Source organism: Octopus bimaculoides, chromosome 8 (assembly GCF_046866305.1).
Source record: "Octopus bimaculoides isolate indiv1 chromosome 8, ASM4686630v1, whole genome shotgun sequence".
Lineage (NCBI taxonomy): Eukaryota > Metazoa > Mollusca > Cephalopoda > Octopoda > Octopodidae > Octopus > Octopus bimaculoides.
In genome coordinates, this window is record NC_142935.1 from 56618507 (window position 1) to 56642793 (window position 24287).

General features: G+C 35.4%; 1 protein-coding gene across 4 annotated transcripts in view; it reads left to right on the plus strand.

Moving 5' to 3' along the window:
* Positions 1-24287, plus strand: part of LOC106882632 (1-phosphatidylinositol 3-phosphate 5-kinase) — a 106516-nt gene that overhangs the window by 6202 nt on the left and 76027 nt on the right. For all 4 annotated transcript variants that reach the window (XM_089356504.1, XM_089356507.1, XM_089356503.1 and 1 more), the window contains 5 exons: positions 6846-6994; positions 18091-18216; positions 21272-21408; positions 22158-22332; positions 23987-24230. In XM_089356504.1, coding sequence (XP_089212630.1) covers positions 6877-6994; positions 18091-18216; positions 21272-21408; positions 22158-22332; positions 23987-24230 — 800 coding nt within the window. In that variant the 5' untranslated portion in view covers positions 6846-6876. The remainder of the gene's footprint in view (positions 1-6845; positions 6995-18090; positions 18217-21271; positions 21409-22157; positions 22333-23986; positions 24231-24287) is intronic.

Genomic DNA, 24287 nt, shown 5'->3' on the forward strand with positions numbered 1-24287 from the left:
CAGTAAGTGACTTAACAACAAATGTAAACATCATTGCTGTAAACATCATCAATGTAAACATCATCACTATTTCCCTCAGATACTGACAAGCTGCTATTTATCAACATTACACACACACACACATACTTGCATATGCAAATCTCTCTCTCTCTCTCTCTTTCCCTCCTTTTTCTATCCATCCATCTACCTGTTCATTGGTAATCCTACAGTTTCCATTTGCTAAGTTTCACTTACAAGGTGTTGGTCTGCTTGGGGCTATAGAAAACATTTATAGTGCTGCAGAGTAGGACTTGGCCCAAAACCATGCAGTTTGAAAGGAAACTTCTCAACCACACTGCCATGGTTGACATGAATAAAGTCATATTCAATATAGAACCATATTTATTAATAATTACAGGATGCCTTGACAATTGACTTGATTTCAGATCGTGTGTTTCAAACTGAAATATTACAGTGCAGAAGTCTTATAGTAGATACTTAATTACTTTATATATTCAAATGTTCTAATTAATTTGATAGTGAAAGCACTACACAAGCATGTGACATTGATAAAATAAGCTGAATAAAATACTAAAATTGCTTTTCTTGCTATTTTTCATATTCATTTCTCAACGCTAGAATTTGATTTGATGGTTCCTACAAATCTGGGTTATTTAAATTCTATGGAGCTGAGTATTCCACAGCTGGAGTTTCACACTGACAACCACTCCATTATTCTATTCAAAGACGGGCTCTATCCCAAATCCTCCAAACTTATTTCACCTTGTACCACTCTCTATTAAGACTGCAGCCTATTTCCAGTGACCTTTGGGACCTTGCTTAAAAGAAGTGTCAATGTCTGTTGAAAGATTTGAACTAATTAATTATCTTAATCACTACTCAGCTCATATGACTCCTTCTTAGTGTATATTTAATAGGCAGAGGAGTCAACCACGATCAACAATCTATTTATGACGATATCTATTCATAGGTTCACCACATGCTACACTTAAATATTCTCTTTATATCTTGTGTCATTTCAATTTTTATGTTGTCATAGGATTACTTTTGACACATATTTCTGTTGTTTAAATTAATTGTTTCCGAAGCTTTTCTTTACCATTTTTAAAAGTCTTTTCTTTCAATATTTCTCTTATCTACTTTTTACATCTATTTTATCATTATTTTCATTTATTCCGGTTTTTTTTTTGTGAGGATTTAGTTTTCAGCAGTGTATAAGTGCAGATATAGTTGTGAAGATAAGAAGTTCACTCTACAGCCATGCGGCTGTGAAGTGAATTTTTCATATATATATATATATATATATATATGTATGTGTGTGTGTGTGTGTGTGTGTGTGTGTGTGTGTGTGTGTGTGTGTGTGTGTCTGTGTGTGTGTATCTTTACATACATCCATACATAACTCCATTGAAGCCCTAGTGTGAAATTGATTGGTAAGATGACCATAATGGATATATAATACTATACACTGATTAATATACTACTGACTAATATATGAGTGCATATTTTTTCTGACTTATGGATTCTTACATGGTGTGTGTGTGTGTATAATATAAATATAAATATGTATGTATGTATATATATATATATATATATATATATATATATATATATATATATATATATATATATATATATATATATGCATATATATTCTTTGTATTATATATATATATAGATATATGTATGTATTGTATTTATACATACATATATATAAGGAGATGGGATTCAGATGTAGTAATGGTGAGGTTGGTAGGAGTATAGTACTGAGAATAATAAACTAATAATATTAATAATAATAATAATAAGAATAACAACAATAATAATAATAACAACAAAAGCACTCAGAGAGTGCAAACCTCTGCCAAGGCAACACCAACGTCCTCTCAATGATTAGCCGGAGATGAGTTTTAAAATGAGAATATCTGAAATAAGCTAGACTGTTCTCACAAATGAGAATACTAAAAATGAACCCGACTGCTCTCAAAAATTAAGTTAAAAAACAAAAAATAATCCAGAATCTATGTCCGGTACCAGATTGATCTCAAAATCTAATCAGTTTGTGCCAGTCATGAAGCCAAACATCCCTGAAAGTTTCATCCAAATCCATCCAGTGGTTCTTGAGATATCTTGTTCAGAGACAAACAAACACGACTGAAAAACAACACCTCCACCGTTGCTAAGGTCTACAATCCATGTGATATGCCATGTATCACGAATACCAAGTTCCCTTAAACTGTGATGGTCTTTGCGTGTGTCTCCAGTAATGATGATGTCAAGCTGTCCTACATCTTTGACCAGAGCTTTAATATCGTTTCAGATGGCTATATGAAGCTGTTGAAACTGTGATCAAATCCTGACTTGATGGGGTTGCTGGTGGAAGGCCATATGCATAGCAGCAGGATTTAGCTCCTTGCCATACCTCCAGAGAGATTCAGAAGTGGTTGTGGAAGAATTTCTATGATCCCACCAGCCCCAATTTCTGGCTTCCTAAATTCCCTCAGTTGTAATCCCATGGATTATTACCTGTGGAGCACAGTTTAGAAAGGCACCAACCATTCTTCCTGAAACACCAAGGCCAAGCTGGTGAGCAAGATCAACGAGGTGTTTGAAGATCTACCCAAGGACACAGTGAGGAAGGCATGCACCAGATTCTGAAACTGAGGGTAGCTGTTTTGAGTAGATTGTTATCTCCCAGCCACAATCTAGCTGATATTTTTTGAAATACTTCTATATTTGGATATTGTGTTTTTTTTCTTTTTATGCAAACTGTCAAATTTAGCTTGAACGCCGTGTGTGTGTATGTGTGTTTGTGTACATACGCATACACACACACACACACACACACACACACATAGGAACCTGCACACAGTTTCCATCTACCAAAATCACTCACTAGACATTTATCACCCTGAGTTTATAGTTGATGGCACTTGCCCAAGGTGCTGCATAGTGGGACTGAACCCAAAACCATATGACTTCAAAGCAAGCCTTTTAGTCACACAGCCATGCCTGCACCTAAAATATATTCTACTCAACCTGTATTGTTTGGAAATTTCAAGTTACCATAAATTGGTTAGATTCTAACATCCGCATGGTTTAGGTATTGTGTCTCTGTTTTGTTTATTTAGTGCATCTCTCTTGGTTGAGAACTTTGTTTGACAATTATGTAACTGCAGGCTATTTATATTTAAAAGTAATTGCATACATATTATTCCAGAATCAGTTAAATATAGCTAAAAAAAAAAAAACAAGTCAAACAGACCATTAACTTTATTTTAGAGAAAACCTAATTTGAAGTTTCTGGCTGTCATAGAGGTTTTATAATAATGAAATAGGTTGGGATATAATTGTTATGAGTGTGACTCTGAATGAAGTATAGGATTGTGAGCGTGTCATTGTTATCTGTTATTTATTTTCATATAGACTTCTTGTCAAGTATTGTGTTGCTTGAATTTCTCTGCTGCAGGCTATCGACTTTATTTAAATGGTTCATAATTTATTACTATTTAATTACACAGAGATGTCACTTTGTCTATTAATTACAACTTTTGCACATTTAGGGCTCATGAAGTTTTTAATTGTTCTGGTGGGGGTATATTTTTCTCAGATGTCCCTTATATCCAGTACATGTCTAACTCAGCTAACATAGCTGTTAACCTAGAAGTTAAAAGCTTTTCTTCCTTTGCATAGGATTCAAGATCTTTGGCATCATTGAAAAGTAATACTTCAGAATTAAATATTAAATTTATTTCTTTTAAAATGAATAACTTGGGTCAAATACTGGTTTTTTTTTTTCCTTTTTTTATTTTTGACTTCAGGTTAGCTTCTATTTTCTTTTTCACTTGTGCCATAGTTTTTTAGTAGATTATTTATACATTAACAGACCCCACTGTTACTTTCTGATCTAATCCCTTGAATTGATGTTTTATATATTTTAATAGTACTATTATCTAATCTCTACTCCAGGAATTTATCTGTTACTGTAGGATTTGTTACCTCTCTAGCCCTCCTTCACCTCATGCATTCAGATATTAATAACATATCTTAAAAACAAATGTATACATGTATCTATGTTCTCAGTAGTAGACCACAATTTCGCACCTAGGATGTTGAAATTTTGCATAGAGGAATATAATTTCAAGGAGAAGGTCACAAGCTACGAAATTTAGTTCTGAAATCTGTTTCTTTTTATCTCCAGGCAGAAAACTAAGAATATTGTTTACTCTCTCTCTCTCTCTCTCTACCCTAGATGCTGCAGTAGACACTGGGAAATATTACTGGTTATAAATATAATTTATATATATTTAGAAAGGTATATTAGAATAAAATTTTGAAACAGAAATAATGTTTAGAAACAACAACACAACTGTTACTTTATTTCAAAGTCAAATCATAAAAATAACACAAATATCCATCTACTAACAGTAGTCAGCTTCTGCAATTAAAATGGGTAAACTTCTTGTTCTCTGGATCTAATAAACAAACAACGAATCATTAACATCTGCTAACTGCATTCATGAGGCTTTATTATTGTATAGATATCATTTGCTTTTGGAGCCATGAAACTAATGCTGACCTTCCATCATTATAGAATGTTTCTTTCATATCTAAGACTTTCCATCAATCACAAATGAGCAATTTTGTTGTTGGCACTCCATCGCTTATGACGTTGAGGGTTCCAGTTGATCAGATCAACAGAACAGCCTGCTCGTGAAATTAACGTGCAAGTGGCTGAGCACTCCACAGACACGTGTACCCTTAACGTAGTTCTCGGGGATATTCAGCGTGACACAGTGTGACAAGGCTGACCCTTTGAATTACAGGCACAACAGAAACAGGAAGTAAGAGTGAGAGAAAGTTGTGGGGAAAGAGTACAGCAGGGTTCGCCACCATCCTCTGCCAGAGCCTCGTGGAGCTTTAGGTGTTTTCGCTCAATAAACACTCACAACACCCGGTCTGGGAATTGAAACCATGATCCTATGACCGCGAGTCCACTACCCTAACCACTGGGCCATTGCGCCTCCACACAAATGAGCAATATCATGAACATTATCTACGAAACAAATGGCTTCCTCTTGATTACTAAACACTTAGTGATAATAATGCTTAATATTTCTGTTGAGATAAGGTTTTGTTCCTCTTTTACCAGAATCTTGGTATCTGCATGTTTAACCCTACCTTATTGAACTTCCTCCTTTCCTGCTTTCATTTGTACATTAGTCCACCGATTAGTAACTTTCAAACACATCATTCTGCTAAGACATTTGTGGCCATATTTCTTACAGGAATAGATTCACTACCTTGTTTCATTTCATCTTCAAAGTTATAAACAACTTAGAGGGAGTTAGATTAAAAATAACCAATTTTTCCTTATTTAGTGGTTGTTTCTAGGTCATTTTAATGCAAGGGTGGGGAAACTTTTTAGTGTGGCGGGCAAAAATTTCCAAAGAAAAAAGTCCGCGGGCAGACCACGAGTTCTAACTCTTATATCTGTGTAAATCTTGTATATATCTATCTATCTATAATTTGATGTACATTAATAAAGATAAGTTTAACACATTAAATTAACGCGTAACATCTTCATTAATGCTGCCACTGAATTTAGGACATTTATATTGCTTATGAGGTAATCTATGTTTTTCAGCTAGAGTGTAGTTGGGTCTCAAGGGGATGGTACAAACTTAGCAATATGTGTTTTATAGTGGAAACAAAATTTCCATTCAAATAGCAATTTACCAGACGATTTCTGTTCGAGTCTAACCGTTTTAGCCATAATGGAAACGCGACCTGTGTCGCAAATAGGTATGTGAATATTGTATAAATTTTGTAATTGAAAAATTTATTAGATTTTGTACATACGAGTATATCAGCCTGTGGGCGCCATAAAATGTGCTAGCGCGTGGGGGTTTCCCCACCCCTCATTTAATGCAACAGACCATTGACAAAATTCTATCCATGACTGTACTATCTTTTTAAGATGTAGAGTATCTATTACAACGTTAGTCAATGCATTTTTCTTCTAAAGCAATAAGATATAATGAGAGAGATGTTTGGCTGTTATTTTCTTGCAGGTAAGTGACTACATAAAAGCTCTCTTGCTTTCTCATTCATTTATTGTTATAAGCTGGTATTTGGAATACAGCTTAAGGGGAAAAGGTTCTCACATGCTGTTATGGAATTTTTAACCCTTAAATGTGTTATTACTCTTATAATAAGATTTCAAGTAAGATTTTAATTTAATATGAACAGTTTAATATCAGCAGTTTTGGTAGGTAGTTATCATGGGATATTGAAAAAGTTAATTTCATTTAGTTTTCCTGTAATTTTACTTCTAGAACCCTCTGGTTTTATGATACAAAATTTCTTGTCTTAAAGTGATTTTAAGTAAAATTTCCTGTCAAAATTTCATATTAATGTATGATTCAGATATCAGCTTGATAATGACGAAGTTTTTTTTAACATAATTCTTCATAATTTTCAAAATTAATTGAAACAGTATCAGTGTATTTCAACAAATATTGGTAAGAAAAAGGTTAAACATTTTACTTGCTACAACATAGTTTATTTCTCAGACTTATCATAATAGACCAAACCACGAGTTACTCATTATTGCAGTCTCCCTTGATGATTGAATAATTTAAGAAATATCATGAAAGTCATATAAGATTCTATATAAAAGGGAAAAGATTTGATATAAAAACCAAATATTAATAACCATAATTGTTTGTAATTTTTCTGCCATAATAAAAAGTATACTTATGTTCAATGTAATACTACCCTTATTTTCGTTTTTATGAGGATGTTTATAATATGTAAGAAATTGCTATTTGTCTATTTGCTAGGGTCCACAGAAAGTGATGCCATATTTTGCACATGGCAAACAAAAAACACTGGGAAAATACACCTTCAGAATTCACGGAATTTGGTCCTCTAATCTCTGATGTAAAGCCATCAACTGGATTTTTTTCTTGGTTCTTTAAAAGAAACAAAGGTTGGTTTCATTATTCTTAATAATTTGTACTTGGTATACTCACTGTCCTTTTCTTTAGTTGACAAAAATGTTAACAATAAATTTTACTAAAGAATCCCAGGAATTTATCTGAAGAAGACATATTCATAATTTAGAATACAACAAGGGAGGCTTAGTTCAGAATCGGTTCTCCATCTTCTAAGCCGACCCTACAGCTCTTATAACTTTCTAACAATCTGGTACTAAGTTTTGTTATTGTAACTTTTCATCATACAGAAAGGGAACATCAATCAGTTTCACAGAATATGAGTGAATATGCTTTGAGAAAGAACTTCGAATAACATATTCTTTTACTGATTTCATTCAATGGACTTTGATAATGACTATACAGGGGCATCACCATCTAGAATTTAGTTGAATGCATCAACTCCATACTTATTCTATTGGCTGGTTCTTATTTAGTCAACTTCAGAAGGATAAAAGTCAGAGTAAACCTATGTGGGATTTGAAGTTGGAACATTAAAGGATTATAATTCAAAACTGAAATGTCTATTATCCAACACTTCTACTGATTCTCTCAACGTATGTGATATTTAAATATTCTTAACTAAGTATGGACATATAGGCAGGAAAATACTGTTAATCAAACTAAATATTGTTCAAGTATCCACTCAGTTTTTAGCTACTATACAATGAGCTTAAGTACCATCTTTCATTGAAGTTTTATCAATGAATTTTTTGGCCAAAGTTAGGTTGAAGAATACATTTTGCCAGCCGTTGCCAATAAGACATTCGAGTGAGATCGTTACCAGTGCCGATGGACTGGCTCCTGTGCAGGTGGCACGTAAAGTATACCATTTTGAGCATGGCCGTTGCCAGTACCGCCTGACTGGCCTTCGTGCCTGTGGCACGTAAAAGCACCCACTACACTCTCGGAGTGGTTGGCGTTAGGAAGGGCATCCAGCTGTAGAAACTCTGCCAAATCAGATTGGAGCCTGGTGTAGCCTCCTGGTCCACCAGTCCTCAGTCAAATCGTCCAACCCATGCTAGCATGGAAAGCGGACGTTAAACGACGATGATGTTCCACCAAAATGATGAAGAAAAATTATTCCTTCTGAGTCAGGTATTACCAGTTGTTTGATTTTTGTGTAAACTTTTTTTTTTTTTTTTTTTTTTTTTTTTAACCAACAGAGTAATTCATTTTGGTAACCCCACTATTCCAACAGTTGAGTGTTATGTCTGGTTACCTAAATAATCTCTCAGCTGAGAGTTGCAACTACAGTTTCTACTGGATCTGGTAGTCCACACTGTTCAAGATACTTGTCAGTCATGGACTGTACAGTATTTTAAATGTGTTCTGTTGTGTATAACAGAGTTAATCTCCGAGTCTGGTCTTTTGACTCTTGTTGTGCTTGATACAGTACATTTTCAGTTACAATGACCTGTTATTAAGTCAAAGCTGCTAAGGATCAGATGATGAGTAAACACTTATAATAACAGCAAAGCTCTTCCTCTTGCTCAGAGAATGCAAAACTGCAGCCTCTTCCTTGGCTCATTGCTTTGTTGTGTATAGCATCATTTTTGAAGAGACATTTTCTCTGACAGGCTTCATGGTATGTTGCTCAGTTGTATTGGGCAACTGTTTTAAAGTCCTGGAGTATGTTGAACCATGAACATTGTGCAAGAACTGTCAGAGATTTAAATAGGCTATTAAAATCTTTCATTTAAAAATTGTGTTTATTTGAATTTATATAGTAGATACAAAACCATATTTTTTTAAAGTACTCGACCACTGTCTGTGACAATATCTGGAAGACAATTATATTTCACACAAAAGATGTGGACAATATATATTGAAATGCTGCCTTCATTAAAGTTCCTATCTTCAAAAAGTTTGCATGCAGTTTCAAATATCATGGAAAACAGAAAATAATCGAATCTTTCATTCACATTTAAATTTTCTTATATTTTTAAACTGCTTGAAAATTTCAAATATATTCAAGCATTATAAAAACTAGCAGTTCAATTTTTATGTTCCATAAAAAACATAAAACCTGAATATTTTAGAAATATTAACAAATTTATAATTGAAATATATTAGAGAATAAATTATTTTCTATCTTCCATGGTATTTGAAACTGCATGTTAACTTTTTGAAGATATGACTTAAATGTACAATTTTTATAATGATAGCATTCCAAATACATATTGCTTGTGTGTGTATTCTGTTTTTATGATAATTATTTAAATTCTTCCTTTGTGGAAGAAGCTGGCTTCTAACAAAGATTCAAAGCTCCATCATTAGGATGTTGTATGTTGGCACTCCGTCGCTTACGATATCGAGGGTTCCAGTTGATCTGATCAACGGAACAGCCTGCTTGTGAAATTAATGTGAAAGTGGCTGAGCACTCCACAGACATGTATACCCTTAACGTAGTTCTCTGGGATATTCAGCATGACACAGTGTTACAAGGCTGGCCCCTTTGAAATACAGGCACAACAGAAACAGGAAGTAAGAGTGAGAGAAAGTTGTGGTGAAAGAGTACAGCAGGGTTCGCCACCATCCCCTGCCGGAGCCTTGTGGAACTTTAGGTGTTTTCGCTCAATAAACACTCACAACGCCCGGTCTGGGAATCGAAACTGCGATCCTATGACCACGAGTCCACTGCCCTAACCACTGGGCCATTGCACCTCCACATCATTAGGATATAGATAACAAAAACAATGTCATATTTTAAACTTGAGAAAAGTCTTGCATATTTTTACTATTTCACTTATAGTTTGTATTTATAATGTGCAAATCATTTGATTGGTTTCTTTTTCTGAAAACCCTAGCTTATCCAGATTGCCACTTTGGAATCTACTCACAAAACCAAATTCACCAATTATTATTGGTATAAATGTAAATTTATAATCTGGATATAAAAGCTGGAGGTTTTGAAGCAGTTGTCCATAGTTATTCTCTTTCTCTTTGAAAATCAAAGAGATGTTCACATCAGGAGGACAGCTGACATCTATGACTGTCTGTCTCAAACAACAATATTTGACTTGTTATGTTTACACTTGACAGGTGTTTTGATGGGAATGTTCCACCAGTGTTCCTTGTATTGACGTTTGTATTCTGTATTTATTCCAGGATAGTTTTTTTTACTGAATTGCATTGTACATTGTTTTTGCAACAGTGTTGTGTCACGTAGGGAGGTAGTATCTTGATGATATTTTTGGACAACTACTAATCACATGTGTTGTCTTCTGCAGAAATATAACATAATCTGCATTTTTGGTATGTGTGTGTGTGCATATATGTGTGTTTGGATATGTATGAGTGAGAGAGATTTAGGGATGTATATAGACCCATAGGGCCAGTTTTCCTGTTTCCATGACATGATAATTCCAACCCACCCTGTGGATGGAACATCAGTCCGTCACAGGATTATTCACTTTTTGCCAGCTGAGTGGATTGGAGCAATTTGAAATAAAGTATTTTGCTCAAGAACATGACATGTTACCCAGTCAAGTAATCACATCCACAATCTTAGGATTATGATTCTAACAACTTAACCACTAAGCCACCACATAACTCCTACTCCCTTACAACTTTAAGTTTGTCTACATCTTTTGATTTTTCCCTGTTATGCCTCAAGGGGCATAAACCTGTGAAATTTTGGTAAAGATTCATTAAGAAATTTTGGTAAAGATTCATTAAGAAATTTTGGTAAAGATTCATTAAGAGATTCAAGGTAGACAAACATTGCCACCTTGTGAGTTTGCTCTGGCACCCCATCACTACCATCTTTATTTTCTTCTCAGTTACTCCCACCAACCCTCATATAATGTGGTTTAGTCATGCTTCTCTTCTTTGGTAGGTCCCCTGTGCTTGTCCCTCTATCATACTTTAGCCTCTCAACACCTAGCATACAGACACTTCTCCTTTGCAGATACTCCCCCCCACACACATGCACTTAGTCAAGGGAGCTTTTTTCCTTTTTTTCCTGTCTTGCAAATTTTGTGACTACCTCACTAGTGCTGGATACACGAAAGAAACACCCAGCATACACTGTATAGTTGTTGGCTCTAGGGAGGCCGTCCAGCTGTAAAAACCATGCCAAAACAGACATTCAAGCTCAGTGCAGTCCTGCAGCTTGCTAGATCCTGTCAAACCATCCAATCCATACTAGCATGGAAAATGGACATTAAGTGATGATGATGATATATATAGCACACACACACACATAGGTGAATTTGTTTTGGATGTGTGAATATAATTTTGGATTATATGTAGGTTCTGGCACCAAGGTGCCACATAAAGAGCATCAGTGTTGGTGCTGGTATCATGCAAAATTATTGGCACCACATAAAAAGCACCCAGTACACTCTGTAAAGTGGTAGGCATTAGGAAGGGCTGCCAGCTGTAGAAACCAAGTTAAAACAGACTATGGAACTTAGTGTTGCCTCTGGCCTTACCAGCTCTTGTCAACCCAGCTAACCCATGCCAGCATGGAAAATGGACGTTAAATAATGATACCAACAGTGACGATGCCTGTCCTAACTTTGCTTTACACCAACTGAGGATTACCTCTCATTTTCACTTGAGTACCAACACAAAACTATAATACGCTTTCCTGAAAACTTTGCTGTAATGAGGGAATTCCATAATGCAAGACCTACTGTTCCAATGATTTCCCCATTATAAATTGCAATGAATTTCAACATAATTTTTTTACTCCCCACAACCCCCAAAAAATCCAGAAACAAAATCAAAACTCAAAACTCTGCAACCACTTCTATAATCATAACCAGGGTTTCCATATGGGGAAATCCTAGTGTTCATTTAACACATAATTTCCTACACCTATATATAAAAGACACTCTAAACTTTACCACAAGTGTGTAGTCAACATGTTAATACTTATGTAACCCATAGCACACCTAAATAACAGACACCGACACACCTACACACAATACACACACGTGAACAAGCACCCATATATGTCTATGTTGTATATGTGTTTTTAATTGACTGGAAGAAAAATTGTAGTACTCAATTAAGAATGGCTTTTGTTAGGAGATAAAATAGTTGCTCACCCTATTGTTCTCGGTGACATTAGCATGGCTCTAAAATAGGAAAAAAAAATCGCAGTTAGCTGAAGAAGTACATTTGGTATGTTATTGTGCTAACAAGAAGTAGTATGTTGGCTGCAGTGTTTTATGAAATCAGATATTTTAGTTGTGTTTAGTCCTGTTCATCCCAGTCAGCCTGTGACTGTACCATATTATTTCTTCAGACATAAATGTAACTAAGACGACAATCTAGTGTGTTTTTGTTTTTTAAATTTTTTTAACGATAGTAGGAGTTGCTAGGTGGTAAGTAGCTTGTTTACCAACCACATGGTTCCATGTTCAGACCACTGTGTGGCACCTTGGGCAAGTGTCTTCTACTATAGCCTCAGGCTGACCAAAGCCTTGTGAGTGGATTTGGTAGACGGAAACTGAAAGAAGCCTGTCATATATATATATATATATATGTGTGTATGTGTGTATGTTTGTGTCTGTGATTGTCTCCCCAAACATCGCTTGACAACTGATGCTGGTGTGTTTACGCCCCTGTAACTTAGCAGTTCGGCAAAAGAGACCAATACATATATACATATAAACAAAAATACCCTGTTGTTGATGTTGAAATTCCAGTGAAGGAGCCAGGCAGGCAGGGAGGGTTAGTAATGGATTCAAGAACTAAGATAGAAAATAAGGTTTGATAGAAAACAAGAGATATATAGTGGGAAATAGTATACTGCATGCATTTTCAGGAAAGAGTCTACTGTAGTAAACAGAATACATGGATTTGAGACAATTCACAATCTCAGATTTTAATTTCATGTGTTGAATTCAACAACTATTGAAATTCATTATCTAATTAAATATGTAATTCATAAAACATATGTACCCATACACTTTGTAATTCCTGTCAGTATTTGTATATATATATGTATATATATTGTATATATTTTTTCAGAAATATGCCTTTAGAGACAACAACTAGTATGTGAAGAATTATTTATTATTTTTGATGTCTGAACCAGCATGTATTGAATATATTTTGCTATATAATACTAACAACATTTTGATGTGTTATTTTTTCTTCCTTCTAATCCTGTTATTAGTAGAAATGTTGTGTAAGTCATAGGGTGTGGGGACACCTAATGAAGACTTCTTCCTGTAATAATTCAGAAATCAATACTTGACTGGTTTTCTTATACATTCTTCCATGGGACCCAAGAAAAGTAATCGAGCATCAAATGGCTCTGCTAGTATTGAATTCATTTTAAATAACTCATTTACGAAAACAACTCATAGATGAAAGAGCTATATCTATAACCTTTTTGTTTGGAAGAAGTTATCTTTAGTATAGTGTTCTCACCCAAATGCTTGCATAAGAATAGACTCCTCTAAAAAGCAATCAAAGGCCAGGTGTTAGTGATAAGGTAACAAATTAAATTTACTACTCTGGAATAATTTACCAAAGTTTACCCAACATCTGATGTGCTTCCTGATAGTTTCCATTGACCTAATCACACTCACTAAGCTTTGTTTGATCTGGAGTTATGCCATGCAGTGTACAATCTTGCTTACTTTGTGATTTTAGTACATTTTATCACTAAGTACATTTACATTTGTTTTGTGATCAATAATTTGGCAAGTGCACTGAAAGCTATGCTTTGCTGATGACCTCAGGTAAATGCTGAAACATGGTCAAGTTGTCTCCCATAATTGCTGAAAGCACTGAAAATAATACTAGACATGGATTAATATTGTGGTTTCTTCACTGTAACTCTATCTATCAAATCTTGGACAACTGAAAGAATTTTAAAAATAATGGAATACAAAAACTGAAAAATCAGCTTGAAAAATTACTGTATTTTAACATGTATAAGGAACCCTAATTTTAGGGTTTAAAATTTAGAAAAAAAAAAGGTTTTGTAAGGGATTGTAATAGTATCCATGTATAAGAAACTCCTATATTTTCTTAACCTAATTTTTGACAAAAAAGGGTTCCGTATACACATTAAAATACAGTAATTCTTTTTATTATTTTGAGGTTCAATTATTAAGATACTAAGTCAGTAGTTCTAAATCTTTCAAACATAATGGCCCAAATAGTCCAAAGAATATTCTTGGATTTAATTGTTTTTGGCTTTACAGCTCTGTTAGAAGTTATTCTCAGTCATGTGTTCTTTAGTAAAAGTTTTTTTGTTTCATATAGATTTATCATCACTGTCACTATCATTGTATCAACCAGACTATCAGATGTTATTATACATCACTGGTCACAATGTGTTCCTTGCATTGTTGTAGCTTTCAAATGGTGTCACCCTAACTGGCCAGGTGGGCAAGCCAACATTCTCCCTGAACAGGATGCCAGTCCATTGCAGGGTTACTCATTTTTAGTTGAGTGAACTGGAGCAACACAAAATAAAACATTTTGCTCAGGAACACATGCTGCTGGTCTTGAAATCAAAACCATGATCCTGCTATCATGAGTACAACACCCTGACCACTTGGCCATGTGCCTTCATACATTTATTATAGTATTTCTTAAATTAGTTTGTAATTTTATAATTTAAAAATGTTTGTGTGTTCACATTGGCTTTGCCTATCAATATTCTCTATGGCTGTTACTTTAATACTGAAATCAATTTATTGGCTTTTCTATGTGTGTGTTGTTCACCTTTTAACAAAGCTCCAGATTTTGCATGATATGTTGTTCTCATATAACATTTCCGGAGTAAGTAATAGATAAGCGTGTGTGTGTGTAAGTTAAAGGATCTTGTCTTTAGAGCTAACTAGTGAAGGTAAGAAATCTATTTTTGATCTTGGTAGATCTCTTTAGCAAAGTTTATTTATATCTGTTGATAAGACTTAGAGGTCATTAGTATATGTAGAAATATATATATAATTTAATGTCCATTTTTTTACTTGCTTGTGTAAGTCAGATGGAATTTATTGTGGCAAGTTTTCAATGCCAACCCTCACCTGTTTCCAAGCAATATTGGAAATTACTGTGCTGGTATGATAGTGACAATCAAGAAAACACTGACATGCACACATGGCTCAATATGTCGAAAAGGTTTTGATAGAAATTCAATACACTGTACCCAGTGCAAGCTATAGACATATAAGAGGTGTAGTGGTATCACATGAAGATTAATAGAGAAAGTAGTCTTTCTGTGTGGCAGATTGAAAGTACAACAAACACTAAGAATGTATGGAAAATAGACTTCTTCAAATGTCCAGGGTAATCCTTAGAAGTAGTAGATAGCTTCCATTACCTAGGTGACCAAGTTAGCAGTGGAGGAGGAAGCTCTGGAAGTATAGTTTCTTCAATAAGAACAGTCTGGGCAAGGGCTACTCCCTCAGAGTGAAATGTAGATTGTTTGATACCTGTGTATGAACAGCTATGCTACATACAGTGAAATATGGGTTGTGACTACAGAGAACATGTGAAGGCTTGAAAGAGATGAAGCCAGCATGCTTCATTGGATGGGTACTGTCAGTGTGCATGTAGAACAGAGTGTTAATGATTTATAAGAAAAATTGGGTATTAGAAACATCAGATGTTGTGTGTAAGAGAGAAAACTGCACTGATGTGGTCATGTGATATGTATGGACGAGGACAGCTGCATAAAGAAATGCCAGTCTCTAATAGTGGAGGGAATATCTGAAAAGAGTAGACCCAGGATGACGTGGTATAAAGTGATGAGAAATGCTTTTTAAATGTTGAGCCTCACAGAGGAGATGACAAGGGATCGAGACTTCTGGCAATTTGTTGTGTTTGAGAAGACCCGTCAAGCTAAGTAAAATCATAGCCATCAATACATACAGGCATATCCTTTATGACCATACCCCACTCTCACATACACTCACACACACACACACTCTATCTTCTGTCAAAGCATCTTCACAACTCCTCTTCCCAACACCCCTAACACTCGATGCTGGCCCCTCAACTCTCTCACATGTCTATCCGCACACTCTCCATGCCCTCACATGTATGCCACAGCCCCCTCTCAGCCACTCCAAATCCTTTCACTATCACATGCTGACCCTAAGCATCTCCTCCCACACTCTTATGGAACATCCCCCTCTACTATTTATACTCCCTCACACTGTTCCCTGTGATTAGCCCTCTTTTACTCACTCTGATTTTCTCTCTATCATACTCTAACCTCTTGCCCAGCACACAGCCACTTCTCTCACTTACACTTACTCTCTCAGCTGAGAGGTTTTTGTCTTGCAAGCCACTTGGTGAACCTACTGGTGCCATATAAAAAGTACTTGTGCTAGCGCCTTGTGAAAAGTGCCTCTGTTGGTGCCTTGTAAAAAACACACATGCTGGTGCCTTGCTGGTTCCACATAAAAAGCACCCAGTACACTCTTTAAAGTGGTTGACATTAGGAAGCCATCTAGCCATAGAAACCATAGTATGCATGCTGAAACTGACAATTGGAGCCTGATGCAACTCTCCAGTTTGCTAACTCCTGTTAGACTGTCCAGTCTACGTCAATGTCACAGGGATAATGATTATGATAATGATGACAATTATGATAATGAGGAGGAGGATGTATATATGTATTATATTTATTTGTAAAATATATTTTAAAAATTTCCATTAACTTGCTTCCAGCATTGACAGATGAAAAAGCTTTCTTTTGTTGTGTTTTTTTTTTTAATGTTTTTGTTGTATGCTGAAACTACTACTCAGTTGTGGCCCTACCAAGTGGCATAAGAGTTGGTTGACTTTCATTTTTAATTTTGTCTTCTAAACAGTGTAACTCTTTGACTATCTTTAAATATGTCACTAACCTAAATGGTATGATATCCTGTTACTGTGTTCTGAATATTACTTAGTAAAGAATGCTTTATTTATTGCTCAGGAAATAGAAACCATTCTTGCCATCTGGAAATAATTTTAATGATTTTGTTTGTCCAATTCATTTTATGCCTGATTTTTTTTTTTCATGTTGGCTTGGGTTGGATGAATACTCAGCAAGGCATTGTTTTATAGTTGGCGGCCCTTTCTGCCACTGACCCTTACCTATTTTTCTAGTGAGGGATTATTTATGCTTCTTATTTTTGAAAGCGCAGAGCTAGGGGATGATTGTTTGGGTTGGAAATGTCAAGAGACATCACTGATTTTTTTAATTTTTTTTACCTCAATACTTTCATATGAGTGTAAACACACAGATAGCAGCATGCATACACACACACACTCACACACACAGACACACCTATATGTATATTATGGGTTTGCTTCCATACATTCAGTTTCCATCTATCAATGCATTGGTCAACCCAAGGCATTGGTAGATGGAAACTGTAGAAGACAGCTTCCTAAGATGCCACATTGTGACATAGAACTCAAGATCATGTGGTAACAAAACAAGCTTCATATCCACAGAGCTATGCCTGTGCTCAATTATTCCATGTTCTACTATAGACAGTTGCTCAATATGAATTCTAAGATTTGGCCAGTGTCACTTGTATGAGTAGTAAACAATTACAAACTATTAACATGAAAGTTTTACATTTCCCATTTATTCCAGGGCTCTTTTATAGCAAGACACCTGTTTCTATTTCTCTGTTATACTTTAACCTCTCTTCACCTGACACAAAACCACCAGTATTACACCCATCTCAGTTGAGGGGTCTTGTCTTGTGAGTTTCTTGGTGACCTCACTGGTGCTGGTGCCACTTCGTACAATCTGTAAAGTGATTAGCATTAGGAATGGCATTCAGCTGTAGAAACCATGCTGAAGCAGACATTGGAGCTTGGCACTGTCCTCTGGCTTGTCAGCTCCTGCTGAATCACCCAACCCATACCAGCCTGGTAAGCAGACATTAAATAGTGATGATGATGATGAAAATGAGTTCTTTTTATGTAAAATAATCTATAACTAGAAGTTAGAGGCACATAGACAGACACACCCATATAAATGGATAGAGGGATAATGGTTGGAGAGAAATCTATAGATGAATGTTTATGAATGTTGGCATACTTGTAAATTATGTAGAAAGAAAAACAAGCTACATATTCACTTTTTTCTTTCTCATCACTCTAGATGTTCCTGATGCACAAGGTAATTCACCATCTCCAGCCAATGAACCATCAGAAGAAACAGCAGTGGAGAATGTTTCAGTCGTTAAACAATGCCCGCTCAAGACAGAAAGCAATACTTCATCACCTGGTGAGAAAACTTTTACTTTATTAATCCTTTGTGGCACTTCTCATCTTTTGGTTCTCTCTGTGTCACTCTTATTCATTCTCTGCATGAAAGTAATGATTTCAAATTTTGGCACAAAACCTGCAATTTTAGAAAGTGGGTAAGTCAATTACGACCCCAGTAATCAACTGGCACTTATTTTATTGACCTTGAAAAGATGAAAGCAAAGTCAACCTCAGCAGAATTTGAACTCAGAACATAAAGACAGACGAAATGCTGCTAAACATTGTGCTAATGATTCTGCGAGCTCGCTGCCTTATTTCTACATGAAAATAATAAAATTGATTAAGCAAAGGACCTTTTATTTATGAAGTGGTGGAATGCAATCAATTGGCTTGGTCCTATCATCATCGACCTCAGCAAGAGAAAAATCAATCATTGCACTATTGAGATTTGAACTCACAAATAGGTGCAGGCATGACTGTGTGGTTAAGAAATTTGCTTTCCAATAATGTGGTCTTGTGCCAATCCTACTATTTATTATCTTAGGCAACTGTCTTCTGATATATCTCCACTCCACAGGCCAACCAATGGATTTTGTAGACAGAAACTGAAAGAAGCTCGTCTTGTGTGTGTGTGTGTGCTGATGTGTAATTTTGCCTCATCATCACATGATGGTTGTAAATGAGCTTCGTCATCCTACAAGCAGTGTTGTTTATTTTCAGTCTCCTATGAAAAACCTGTTTGGCTATTAGGAAATATTACCTTGCTTGGAAACAGGTGTGGCTTTGCAATGGGAAGGGTATCCAGCTGTAGAAAATCTGTCTCAACAAATTCTGTCTTGTGCATGCAAACAAAGAAAAGCGGATATTAAATGATAATGACAATGAAATATGGAGTAATGACGTAGCTAATTTAAACAATATAAATCATTGTCCATTGTTTGAAGTAGCTTCGTCATTCATTTTATTATTTACTGTAATAGGAAAAATAATTAAAACTGAATTTTAGTTTAGCTGGTCTTGAGTGTCTCTTCTTTTGAAACTCAATTTTCATTAGTTTTAACAGAGAGGAAGGTGTAAGTCTACAGAAAATCCATTGTCCTATTAATTAATTACATTTTTTTTTCTTCGCTACTTTGAAGTATGATGACCTTAATTTATCTTAAAGCAAAGTTGGACATGAAAGTATTAAGAGTTTATACACTGCTTACAGCAATGAATGTACTTTGTAAAAAAAGTACCTACTTACAGCAGTAATTTTTTCTTCAGTCTTCAATGACTCCTATTTATAACCATAAATTGTACTTCTCCAAAATATCTACATACAGTAGTGATCTGTACTTCACTTCTTAATACCACCTATTTTCAAGTAGAGTTCAAATACATTGCCTGGTAAGTGTTTTTACCAAACACAGTGGAAAAACCAAGGACAAACTACAGACTGTCAATTCTTTAGAGATATAGTGATTCAGACAGTTGTTACTCTTTATTTAGTATTAATGCTGTGATGTTCTTTAGTTTTGAAGTTACTCTCTTTTCGATTTTTATTTTGTTGAAAAGTATGACTTTAGGTGTGGATATGGCTATGAGAGTAAGAAGTTTTCTTTTCAAGTATGTGATCTTCCACTATAGTTCCAGGCTGACCAAAGCTTTGTGAATGGATTTGGTATGCAGAAACTGAAAGCCAGCAAGCTGGCAGGAACGTTAGCACGTCGGGCGAAATGCTTAGCGGTATTTTGTCTGTCTTTACGTTCTGAGTTCAAATTCCACCGAGGTCGACTTTGCCTTTCATCCTTTTGGGGTCGATGAATTAAGCACCAGTTATGCACTGGGGTCGATATAATCAACTTAATCCATTTGTTTGTCCTTGTTTGTCCCCTCTATGTTTAGGCCCTTGTGGGCAGTAAAGAAATAAGAAACTGAAAGAAGCTCATATGTGTGTGTGTGAGAGAGAGAGAGAGAGAGAGAGAGAGAGAGAGAGAGAGAGAGAGTGTGTATTTGTGTCTCCTTGTCTTCATATTGCATGGTAGTTGCAAACGAGTATCACTGTCAAACAAGTTGTATTTTTTATTTCCAATCTTTTGCAATGTCTGGTCTTGGAGAAGTATTAACTTGTTTGAAACAGCTAAGGGTTGTGAGAGAAGGGCATCCAACTGTAAAAAAAAAAAAAAAAAAAAAAACTGTCTTAACGAATTCTGTTCAATCCATGCTAACATATAAAAGTGGACATTAAAACGATGACAATATACTGTTCATTTTAAGTGGGCAAGCTGGCAGAATTGTTAGCATACCAGACAAATTGCTTAGCAGCATTTCATCTATCTTCATATTTTGAGTTCAAATTCTGCTGAGGTCAACTTTGCCTTTCATCCTTTCTGGCTTGATGAAATAAGTACCAGTTGAGCACTGGGGTCACTATAATTGCTGGCCTTGTGCCAAAAATTATATCATTGCTGGCCTTGTGCCAAAAATTTGAAACCAACATACTATTCCTTTGATTTTCCTGTTGACTGTTGAGTTAATAATTTGTTATAATGACCATCACCATTGGTTAGCTTTAACTATTGCAGAGTTATCTCCATTCCAACTTATTATGTATGTATCTATTGATTTCTTACCTAATATAGTGACAACAACCTTTTGATTACTTTTGTCTTTCCACATTGTATATATTTGCCTTTGCTATGGCAGAAGTATTGTTTGCATTCGTGTTTGTTTGTCTGTGGACAAGATATCTCAAGAACCACTGGGTTTGGCCTCATGACTGGCACGAACTGATAAGATTTTGGGATCAATCCAGTACCGGACAAAGATTCTGGATTATTTTGCCGACTTTTTTACTTAATTTTTGAGAGTGGTCAGGTTCATTTTTAGTATTCACGTTTGTGAAAGCAGTCGAGTTTATTTCAGATATTCTCATTTTAAAAATCATCTCTGGCTGATCATTGAGGGGATGTTGGTGTTGCCTTGGCAGAGCTTTGTGCTCTTGATTTTATTTACTTTTACATTTATGTTCTAGAAATATAATGAGTTTATGAAATTGTATCATTATATGGTTTTTCCCTTTGATATTGCAGAGACTGAGGAAGAAAGCAGTGTCTCTGAGGATGCTGAAATGCAGACAAAACACCCTGATAGCCCGATGAACCCTCAACGTCGAAGTCTGACAAGTGTTCTTAGTCGCATTAGCAGTATTTTAGATAGAGGAAGCTCAGTAAGTCATTTTCTAACGTAACATCTAATAACTGTGTTGTTCAATTTAGGTAGGTATATGCCTCTATACACATGGCAAGTGGATTGGATATAAAGATGTGCAGGTCATGGATCATTAGCTCATGTCTTCAAGCATTTGTAACATTTTGGATTTCTGACTACAACACTTTCACTTTGTTATGAATTGAAAATTAGAAGTATTGCTATGCTTTACCTTGGGTTACATTACAATTATCAAGACTAATTAATTAAGTACATCCATAATAGCTTACTTCAATTTGCACTGTTTTTCTTCTTAATTCCTTCAACTCTGTGTGGAGTGCAGGGCACTAGCTAGTTTTGTGTTAAAATTGACCAAATCTGACCTCTCACACCTACCCTTCAATGTCATTCTAAAAATATACAAACACACCATTGAAATCTTGAAGCTACAAGATAATGCATGATTAATTCAAAGCAATGAATAAATAAGCAATACATTTGACAAAGAAACCTGAATGTAAAGGGGTTGAATATTTCTCTAGCTAATCCATGCCAGCATGGAAAGCGGATGTTAAATGATGATGATAATTACTTAAATTACTCATCAGCAACTGAAAGTTGTCACAATATAGTCTCTCTCTCTCTCTCTCTCTCTCTCTCTCTCTCTCTCTCTCTCTCTCTCTCCCCCCCCCTCTCTCTCACATAACACATGTTGATATTGAAATGTAATATTTTAGGGTTAATATTGTTTATTTGATATTTTTACAGAAAGAAAGTGATTTTAAGCAATATTGGATGCCTGACAGCAGCTGTAGGGAGTGCTATGATTGTGGGGATAAGTTTACCACATTAAGAAGGCGCCACCACTGCCGGATTTGTGGCCAGATCTTTTGCAGCAAATGCTGTAATCAAGAATTACCAGGAAAGATCATGGGGCACAGAGGTAAAACAGGTTTTCACTGTAATCATCATTCATCGTTATCAAGTAGCCATTTTTCTTATCACTTTTGTAATGAAACATTTGAGTATGAGTCTCCCTAGGTTAATGTTTTCTTTCTGTAAATATGTCAGGCTTTATAGAGTTAACAGCTGTTGTTGAGATTTAGTAGATGTCTAAGGCTTTAGTATTCAGAGGATAGAACTCAGTTATGATGTCACTTTTAAGTTGCTTGCCAGCTGTTGTTTGAATTGTCAAATGCAATAATACTATTCAACAAGTGATATATATAGGTATTGGGTTTAATGAATTTAGTTTCCTTTGATGTTTATTAATATTGTTCTGTTGGTGAAATATTCGAAACAAAACTATGATATTCATTGTCATGTCACCATTCTAGAATAGGTTAGACATGTTTTTGAATCAAGTTATGGTTATAAGCATTTATTTGAGCTAAACTATTCCGTCATGAGAGATAGACAGTCTGTAAGAAAATTTCAACTTATAGTATATGGACTTCCAATTGAAACTTAGCTCCTATACAGCTTAGTTATCATGATCTTATTTGGGCCTTTTTTTATCTTCCCATAATGGGTACCAAGACATGTGTTGTTCTAATAACAATATAAAATGAGTAACTTAGTAAATCAATAAATTATGCTGAGTCCACCATCTTAAATGCCTTTAGTAATCTTGGTGAACATCGGATATTTGTTTGGTTAGTTTATAATCAATGAAACTTTATTAAAACTATCCAACCAATGTTATCCAACCAGTTTTATTTCATGAACCAGTGATTTGAGAAAGGCTGTTCAGTTGAATATAACATAATAAAGATTTGTCTTTCTTTTTACACTATCAGGTTGATGAATGACTCCTGGTGACTTTCCTGACAAGAGCTATGTGATAATCATAGAAATTTTGTGGTTCTAGTTGTCTGTTTTGGCATGGTAACCATGGCTGAATGCCCTTCCTAACACTAGCCATTTTGTAGAGTGAACTAAGTGCTTTTTACATGGCACCAACACTAGCACCAAATATTGTAAATTTGTCCAACACTCTAACAATTCCTCAAACCCACCACCCTGGACAGGTATTATATTTCACTGATTTTCAGGAGGAGGAAAAGTAAAGTTGGCCTCTCTGGGATTTGAACTCAGAACGTAGATTACCAGAACAAATATTGTAAGGCATTATTTGTCTGATGCACTGTTTATTCTTCAGATTTATATTGTATCAAATGGATATCTTATAAAACTATTCCGCACACACAATAACAACCATACCAACAATCTAACATACCTCCATCATCAGCTGCAGATATCATTATGGTTTCGACACCTGGGCAGTACCATTCAATCCAACGGTGTCAACAGCACTAAACTATGACTGTGATTTTCAACATAGGCATAAAGCCCCAAGTTTATCTGGATGGAGTAAAGTTGATTGAATCAACCATCTTCAGAAAAACGAAAGTACTGGTACTTATATTACCAAATCCCTGAGGGAAGAAAGGCAAATTTGACCTTGTTAGAATTTGATTGGTTGCAAGGTATTTTGTCCATCACTATGACTGATTCTGCTAATCCTCTTCCCCTTTTTCCTGACATAAATAATGACTATATATTTATTGCTTTTTTTTTGTTGTTTGTTTTTGTAGGTGGTGTGCGTGTGTGTGAGTATTGTTGTCGTGCAGTTACAACATATACAAAACAACAAGGTAGCACTTCTGGAGACCTTCAGAATTTCAAAGATGACTTGAAGAATTTGAATCCTCTTCAGAGTGGGGAGAGCTTACCACCTTCCAATAGTGGATCAGGTGGTAAAGATAGTGGCTGGTGGACCCCTGTTCTTCAGAAGAGGTACACCAGTTCAATTATGGATGAACAAATTCCTCATGGCCGGTAAGTTATTTAATTAAAAGAGTGAACTTATAGATGTTAGACTGTTTTGATGTTAAA